The following is a 9,910-nucleotide window of genomic DNA, read 5'->3' on the forward strand; positions in this document are numbered from 1 at the left end:
CAGAATCTGAATACCAAATAATTTCTAATTTTATTTTCTGACTTCATCTATGTGAATGTGTAATGTTTTGTTATATCAAAACTTGTTGGAGTACTATTTAATATCTACTAAAGATGCTAACGATATACACAATAACTATAAGTATATAAATTCGATATCCTTCATACTACTATTGAAGCATAAGAAACCTTTTGCGCTTTGAACTTCATAACTTACTTGAGGCATCTAATGAGAATATGCTTTGAACTTCATAACTTACTTGAGGCATCTAATGAGAATATACCTGTGTCTCTTAAAATTAAGGGGATTATAATCTTATTTGCAATCGTGCATATAAAATCCTTTTAAAGTCTTAGATTAGATATAACTCTTTTCTGATAATTCAAAAGTACTTTGAGAATTATCTCAATGAATTTGAATTCCTAATACAGAAGAGGAATGCTACTAACACACAAGGCTAATGAAAATGTACTAACTCCTACTAAATTGGTATATAACCATCGACTACATTTATTTCAAAAACCTATATAAGATAATAATTTAATGAGGTATAAATTAGAGTTAAGAATAATTTTAGTCCCTATGGTTTAGCTTGCAAAACAAAATCATTCCTTTTTTTTTTGTTCAAATTCATCTCTAAAGTTCAATTTGATTTTAAAATCATCTTCGAGCCAAAATACCATTCTCTTACGATCCTTCTCCAACAACCTTCTACGCCCAAATACCCAATTTTTCTTATTCTTTTTCTTCTTTTTCTTCATCCAACATCACCGTCCTTCCATCAGCACCAAATTCTTTTTCATTATCTTGTACCTTTATATCATCAACATCCAACAGAAAAGTGAAAAAGCTTCATGTATTGCCACAAGAATAAGCTCAAATAATGTAATGTTAAACATTTAGGAAAATAACAATCAGAACCGAAATTTCTTTTCAATAAAAAATCTTAACTTTCAGTAATTTAGCACAAAGAAGCTACTGCACAAGTAGATAGAACACTAAGAACATTGAGAAAGGAGCTTCCCCCAAGCTATCTTATGTCCTGATTTCGATTTCCCTAACTGCTTCTTCAATGGGCTAGTAGCCGCCGCTATAGCAGCTGTAGCATTTGATTTCTTCCCATCCACTGCATCATCACCTAAAATTAAAAAATTCAACACAAACCCATTCCGAATTTCACCACAAAGTCATTATCCAATAGCTACATGCATGCAAAAGAATTAATCACTTCCCACAAAAGAAACCAAAAGATTGCAACTTTCTAACCTATGGACTGAGGGGTCACCAAATCATTCTCTTCCACTGCTAGCACAGAAGGAGGCGTGGCCTTCAACGATAAAGTTTTTGGCAAAACATCATCGATGCAAGTATCAATGGCATTCAATGACACCATCTCAGTTAGATCATCATTTCTAGGTCCAGATTCGTTCACAGGAGGAGCAATAACAACAGAAAGTATCGTGGATGATGCATTGGCTGTGGTGTTGGTAGAATTGAAAATTCTGCTATGAATCAGATTAGAGAAAAAGTGGAGACCTTTGATCGTTTGTTGGAGTTAGAAGGAGAAAGCGAAGAGATGGAGCGTTTGGTTGAGGATTGAGAAGAACCATGTCTAGTTTCAACCATGGTTTTGGTTTGGGTTTGTGAGGGTGGTGATTTATGCAATGTGTTATGTGTGTGTGTTTTTTTTTTCTGGTGATAGCTTCTACTTCTCTCTTTCTCTTTCTCTCTCTCTTAATTTCATAATTTTTTTTAGCGATAATTTTGTCCAAAAATTTAATATTTAGGTAAAAATAATTATTTTAAAATAAAATTTATTATGGACAATTTTGAACGTAAAATAACTTTAAGAACGATTTTGATTTTCAAACAAAACTTTAGGAACCAAAATTGTACTTAGCCTTAATTTGGTAAAATTTTTACTTTTTAAAAGTAGCTTATAAAATTTAACTTTTAAAAGATAGATTTTTAAAAAGTGTAACATTTATGTTTGATAAATTAAATTAAAAATAACTTTTAATAAACACAAACAACAACAATTACATTTAGTAAAATAGTTTTTAAAATTTAAAAATACTATAAAAGACATAAATTTAGGCATTAAATTTGAAAATTAGTTAATGTATGAGGTTATATTAGACTTTTAAAATTTGAAAAGCACAAGCCAACTTTGAAAAGCTTTACCTTATTTGCTTTCAAAAGTACTGCGATTTTTTAAAAGCTATAAGCACAAACACATGATCTTTTTGATTTACCAAATACAAAATAAGGAGTTTATGCTTTTGCACCTCTTCAAAAAGTTTTACCAAATTAAGCCTTAATTTTATAAATTACTAATGATAAAATTTTTTTAGTCTATAAATAGAATTCTTTAACTTGCAATCCATTTACTTTTGTATCTTATGACGCAATTTTCTGCATATCAATTGTCTCATCAACATTATTATTGAAAAATAATTCTTTTTATCCATCTATCATAGCTCAAGATCTAATATATCATCAATGTCATTATATTTTTAAACGAGTCTTTTCATAAAACTGAAAGAAAAATCTAGTTGTATTGAGAAAATACTCAGAGTGGTCCCTGAACTTGCACTCGACACTCAAAGTGGTCCTTAACCTTGCACTGACCTCAATATTATCCCTGAATTTGACACAAGTGTTTCACGGTCGTCCCTGAAACATTTTCCGGTGACGGAAAGATGACCTGGACTTAGGGATGCCACGCTGGCAGCCAGGCGAGACTCCCAAAACGATGTCGTTTTTTAATTTGGCGCCCAAATTGCATTGAAACGTCGTCGGTTAGCGTTTGGAGAAGGGATTTAACATGCAGTGACTACTTCTCTCTCAAGCCAACACAGTCTCGTCCTCTTCTCCTTATTTTCTTCAATGGCACAAGTTTGAGAGGGATTTTTGCTGGCCTTCTCTCTCAATGAAATCAAGCATATTGTGATTATCTCATCTCTATTACAGACGCAGTGGTCTGATGGGAAGCACTTTGATTGTTAGAGGTAAGCAAAATAGAAAGGATAAACATAATAGCTACCATCTACTCCTTCGATTTTGTTGATCATGACTTTTTGTATACTGTTAAGTCGTTATATATTCATTCACTCATCGTTTTGTTATATGGTTTTTCTGAAAATTTTTGTTAGGATTTTCTGCGTATGTTGATGTTGCATTTTTTGTTATTGTTTTTTGCTGTAATGATGGTAGCTATGGTTGTAAGGTGCCGAAAATAGAAGAATGTAGGTTGTTTATGTATGCTGTTTATGTGTGTTCATGGAGGGTTAGGGATTGGTGTTATTGTACTTCCCTGGTTGATGGCAATGTTGATGATCATATGTTATTTTTTTTTCAGATGGGTCTCATAACTATTGTGTGTCATCATGGGGGACCACTTGTGAGGAGTGAAGAGGGTGTCGTGTCATACACCAGGGACCATATTTCAGAGATTCCGAAGGTTGACCCTGATAGGCTAGATGTCTTTTTCATCAGGAATTACTACAAAGAACTTGGGTATGATAAGGCGGAACACTGTTGGTGGCTGGTTCCAAATAGACCCTTAGAGATTGGCCTAAGGGAACTTAATTCTGATGCTGAGCTACTGGAGATGTGCTTCCTTGCTGAAAGCAACCATGGAGAGGTGCACGTGTACTATGAACATGGGGTATCTATTCCAACGTACTTGGAAGAACCACCATTCAGAAAGGACAAGGAGGAGGTGGTGGTTGAAGTCCCTACCCAACCAGTTTTGCTGAGAACAGGACCAAGCTCCAAGTCCATTCCTTCAAACCCAGTTCCAACCCCATGTATCAACCGTCCGAGTACTACCAAACCCACTCAGGAGGCTGTGTCTATGAAAACTACCCCTGCCCCACCCATGGACCAAACTGAAGTACCAGCTGCTACCACGAAATCAACCCCAACCCTCAATTCCACCATTCCGACCCCAATTTCTATGGCTGCTACCCCTGCCCCACCCAACCAAGACATGGGTCATACTGAAGAAGCAGCTGCAACCACGAAATCAACACCAATTCCCACAAGTACTCCAACACTGGTGCCTAAGCCAAAACAGGGTAAGAATTTCCAACCGAAAGTGCCCTCAAAGAATGGGACAGAGAAGAAACAAGCCGCTTTGAAAAAAACTGGAAAGAAAGGCGAACCAAGAACAACACTGAATAGGAGATATATAACCAGGGGTCTAGCCAAAGGTCATGTGGTGAGGCAAACAACTAAGGGTAAGGGAAAGCTAGCTGATACGGTTGTGTTATCAGAATCAGAATGTTCGGACAGTTATGAAAGTGCAGAGGATAGTGCGTACAAGCCTGGAGCTGAGGAAAGTTCGAGTGATGAAGAGGTAACCAATACAATACTGCAATGTAAAAGAAAAGAGGTAAACAGGAAGCACCCTAAAAAGGTTAAGGAGAGTAAATTATGGAAGGAGATACTAGAACCTGATGATGGATTAGTACCTGAGGATGATTCTGGTGAAGATGATGAGTTCTTTTGTGGACAATCGGGAGACCATAGTTCTGATATTGGGGGTTATGATGCTCATGATGAATATCATGATGAGTCAGATGGGGCATATTCTTGGCATTCCAAAGAAATGAGGACACCCCCCAACTCAGAGGATGAATTTGCTGAAGTGCAGGATGACGACGCATTTCCTGTTTTCAGAGAAGGAACAAGGTTCGGGGAAATCCGATTAGAGGTTGGGATGAAATTCAACACGAAGATGGATTTTAAAGAGGCTGTGAAGGAGTATTGCATCCAGGAAGGTAGGAGAGTTAGATTCAAGAAAAATGATAAAGTACGATGCAGGGCTTTATGTAAGGTTGAGGACTGTCCATGGGTTATCTATGCCTCTATGGATAGTGAGAGTGTTTGCTGGCAAGTTAAAACCTTCAATGATGATCATACCTGCCCAAGGGAGATAAAAAATAGATTAGCTAACAGAGGGTGGTTAGCTAGCAAGTTGGTCAAGAAGCTTAGGAAATTTCTGAATCTGAAGCATTCTGAAGCTTTAACATACTTTAAAAGTAAATATGACTTGGAGTTGAACAAATCTTCCCTAACAAGAGCACTCGGAGATGCAAGGCACATTGTGTACGGTGATGCTGCTGCACAATATGGGATGGTGAGAGATTATGGTGAGACTCTCCTGAAGTGCAACCCTGGTTCTACTGTGCGCATCGCCACAATTCCTCATCCAAACCACTCAGAAGAGCCCACCTTTGACAAGATGTACATTTGTCTCGATGGATGCATGAAGGGGTTTAAGGCAGGATGCAGACCTCTAATAGGGCTTGATGGAGCATTCCTGAAAACCAGATTTGGTGGACAAATATTGGCATCCATTAGACAAGACGCCAATAATCATATTTACGTAATTGCATATGCCATTGTACCCGTGGAGAACACAGTTAATTGGAGGTGGTTCCTTGAGCTGCTGCATGATGATCTAGGGAGCTATACACAAAATGGATGCTGTTTCATTTCGGACATGTAAAAGGTAACGACAAGTTTGTTATTTACTAGTTACTGCTTTCATGATTCTGTTTCAAATACAACTGGTTTGTTTCAGACATTGTTGCTGTTATGTCTTGCTTTCATGATTCTGTTTCAATATGCCTGTATTAATATAATGGGATTTGAGTAGAACTGACTATCTAGTCGGGACTAGTTTACTGTCACTTATGTATGTATAGGGACTAATTTTATATCAGTTATAGATATGTAGGGACTAAGTTTATGTCACTTACGTAAGTTGAGGGACCAGTTTGGGTCCCGATATTATAAGTTAATAATGTCTTTGGTTACCTACAGTGATTAATCACAGCTGTCCAGGAGGTCTTCCCTGGTGTCCACCACAGATTTTGTGTTCGGCACTTGTGGAGAAACTTCAATAAGCAGTGGAAAGACAACGAACTCAGAGGATTACTGTGGGAGTGTGCAAGATCTACCACTCAAGAGGGATTTGTTGAGGGGATGATAAAAATTCAGAGAGCTAAGAAGGAAGCCTGGGAGTACCTTGCCAAATGGTGAAGAGATGCATAGAGTCGGGCCTTCTTCCCTACCCAACTAAAATGTGACAACATATGTAACAATGCTTGCAAAGTATTCAATGCAAGAATCAAAGAAGCAAGGGCTAAACCAATTATCACATTACTCGAGGAAGTTAGAATGTATATCATAAGGACAATAGCCCGAAACAAAATGAAATTCAAGAACCATGTTGGGTTACTACCCCCTGTTCAACGTAGCCGCTTGGAAAAGATCAGGAATGCTTCAAAGAATTGGCTGGCAATGTGGTCCGGAGATGCGGATTATGAACAATTCGAGGTACATGGGTGGCCGACAAACATGGTAGTGGACTTGGGAAAGGCAATATGCACCTATGGACTTTGGCAACTAAGTGGTATTACTCTAATTGTCATTACCCTTCCAATAATTATTATGATATTGTAATTGTTTTTCCTAATTTATTGTGGATTGCATACTGAAATTAGAGTTGATTACTTATTAACTTTGATGCATATAATTGAATTGAAACAGGGATGCCCTGTGTCCATGCTTGTGCTGCAATGGCTAGGGCAGGCAGGCAGCCCGAAGACTTCTGTCATAGATGGTTGACAATGGATGCATACAATGACACCTATGCATTCCATATCAGTCCTATTCCTAGCCAGAAACTATGGGAGAAGTCTCTTCACAATAGACCATAAGCACCTAAATTTAAGAAGATGCCAGGGGCACCTAAGAAGAAAAGAAGAAAGGGAGTTGATGAAGGCCCGGTTGGAGACAAGAAGCAGAAGATCACCAAGATGAAGAAGGTATATAAAGAGGGTTCATGCCGTCATTGTGGTGGCAAGGATCACGACAAGAGAAATTGTGCTAAGAAGAAGGCTGACGACGAGGCTGCAGCTGTGGCAGCTGCTGCTGCTAGTGAAGCTAATACAGAAAGTCAACAACAACCTCTCCCTGCTGCACCTGAAGTCCCAGATGAGGGCAATGCTACTGAGATTGAGGTTGGCATGAGTCAACCAATGGTGTCAGAAAATGAAAATGAAGAATCCCACCAGGTAAATCATCCCCAGGCAAGGCCACCAAAGCTCCCTAAAAAAAGAAGACAACCTCCACCACCTGCAACAGCTTCAATTCCTCCAGCAGCAACCGGTGCTCCTCCACCAATTGTTACAAATGCTCCTCCATCAGCCACTATTCCAATTTCAAATACTCCACCTCCGACAAGTGCATGTATCGATCCAATGGTTGGTGCATCAGCAGCTACAGCTTCAAGGTTGCGTAACGTCATGCGTTTTGTTCCAACTCCGGGGTTCAAACCACCAAGAAAATTCAACAAATGAACACTTTGCTATTTTTCTGTTAAGATATTTTGCTTTTAATCATTGAACTTTATGGTTTCTGATTTTCATGGTAGTTAAATACTCTATGTTGTCTTTTGATCGTGTATGTGTTTTGGATTATGGTAGTTAAATACTCTATGTTGTCTTTTGATCGTGTCTAGTTTGACACAGACAACTTTGAAAAACAATTAACCATGTGGGAATGTTATTGTTAAATGTTTCAAATTCTATTACACTTCCTTAGCTACTTAAAATAGATTTACACAAATCTATTCATTTCTTCATTATAAGGTACAACAATTACAACTTTTGTTTTACACAATATTCAACTGGAAATCACTGCTTCCATACTACACAAACAACAATTACAATTACTATAACAACAACCAATAACAAACGAAATGCTAGTTTTAGAGCTTTAACTTCACACTCCAACTTTCCAAGTTTCCAAGCAAATTTTTTTCTCCACTCCTCCATTTCAAAGCCATAATTACCTCTGTCACTTTCTTCTTCTTCATCAGCAACTTTGTCAGCCCACATAAAGAGACCACACCACCTCTTACCAACACTCTGCAACCACATTTCATGCCCATGGAGAAGAAATGTTACAAATTTAATAAGCAACGACGCTAGGTATATTCATTAACAAAAATCACTTACATTGTAGTTAGGACAACCATAAAATGGTCTCCCTGGATTCGCCTCTGTTCCTGACCACTTCAGGACGGGTCGGCTACCACACCCACACCTATCTGGAACTCGTTCCTGACTACTTCTGGTGGTTCTCCTCCCACAGCTTCTCTCTGAACGTCGGTTACTGGTGCTACTAACATGGTTGCTGCCTCCACCCATCATGGCCCACTCCACTCAACTCAAGCTCAACGGTGCCGGGGAAGACGAAGAAGAGCAGAGAAGAAGAAACAGTCTGCTTTCTCATGATAAATTGGGGATTAGGGTTCTAAATGATTTCAGGGACTAAATTGAGTTAAATAAAGATAACTGCCACATCAAATAACCGTTAGTCATCCAACGTGGCCCCTCTCCGTACACGTCAGCGCGCCATGAAGTAATATTCCCCGGAAAATGCTTCAGGGACGACCGTGAAACACTTGTGTCAAATTCGGGGATAATATTGAGGCCAGTGCAAGGTTAAGGACCACTTTGAGTGTCGAGTGCAAGTTCAGGGGCTACTCTGAGTATTTTCTCAGTTGTATTCAATGCTTTATTCTTTAGCGAAACACTTTATAATAAATCATACTTTATATATTCGTATTACCCATTTTGTCTACTTGATTTTAAAAAATAATGGCTTAATATTTTTAGGTAATTAATAGAATGAACCCCAAATGTTAAAGTCTTTTACGGACTTAAAGTTTTCACTCATAGAACCTACACATAATATCTCACATAAAATGAAATAACTTTCTTTAATGATATACCAAATGACATTTTTTCTTAAGGTATTGAGTTTACCTTAAGGATAATCTATGAACTATCTTTTCTCCCAAACTTAATATCTTCAAGGAACTATAAACTTTCTATCTCCAGAAAATATCTTAACGGTAGAAAAAAAATTACTCCTAAAATGGTGCAAGATTATATACAAATAAAATTTTTATCAAGAATCTTAACTGCAATTTTCAATACCTTTTTTAGAGTGATTATTGTAACATCCTCACTACTAAAATGTCACGCTTCCGGCTACGCCATTCTGATAGTAAGAAGTATTATGACTACTTTATATACTTAATATTAAAATAGGAGCCTGTGACTCAACACCGTATCGCTGATTTCTTTTAAAAAAAACGAAAATAAATACTTAATCTTAAAAAAAACAAACACATAGATTCAAATACAAGACTTCCTACATAATATCTTATAATATAATATATATTTAAAACATATAACTTCTATCCCTCTTACAAAATTGTAATAACTAAGACGATGGAAGAAAATAATCTAATTAATACAACAACATATAAACCAAACGCAGTATAACTCTTCTTTATGTTTCTTCATCCGGTTCCTGAAAAGGTAAAGCTATAGGGGGGTGAGAACCTAACCACACGGTCTCACCACGGAGTTTCAAAGTTGTCATAAAAAGATATTTAATAAGAAAACTGTTTTCAAACTCAGTGATTATCATTGCCTTATGAATCTTTTAAAAATCAATAGGTAATCGTTCAAAACCTTTTCAAAGAAATAATGTTTAATCTTTCAGAAATCCGAAATATTTCCTTTCTTAAAAGAAAATCTCAGTCAGAAACCAACCACGCAATCAACAACACAATCATTAATTCAGCACCAAAGTTCATTCTCAAATGTAGCATGCCAGGACAAACACAGGCAAGACAGACAAGGAAAGCACAAGTAGGTAGCAGTTACAGCCAATAATTCAAGTAGCAGTTAAGAACAGTTTAGCAATTAGGCAAACCCAAACAAGTTCAAACTCAAACAAAGCATACAAATGCATATGATGCATACCTGTCCTATGGCTGATGAGGCTCATCTGTCGTTATCCAGCCAACCCGACA

General features: G+C 37.4%; 1 protein-coding gene across 1 annotated transcript; it reads left to right on the forward strand.

Moving 5' to 3' along the window:
• The first annotated feature begins 6,752 nt into the window (after positions 1 to 6,752).
• On the forward strand, positions 6,753 to 7,376 carry LOC107478248 (uncharacterized). Its single transcript, XM_016098383.1, has one exon. It carries the CDS (start codon positions 6,753 to 6,755, stop codon positions 7,374 to 7,376), a length of 624 nt encoding a protein of 207 aa, XP_015953869.1.
• Positions 7,377 to 9,910: the final 2,534 nt, after the last annotated feature.

Source organism: Arachis duranensis, unplaced genomic scaffold (assembly GCF_000817695.3).
Source record: "Arachis duranensis cultivar V14167 unplaced genomic scaffold, aradu.V14167.gnm2.J7QH unplaced_Scaffold_85290, whole genome shotgun sequence".
In the NCBI taxonomy this organism is placed as follows: Eukaryota; Viridiplantae; Streptophyta; class Magnoliopsida; order Fabales; family Fabaceae; genus Arachis; species Arachis duranensis.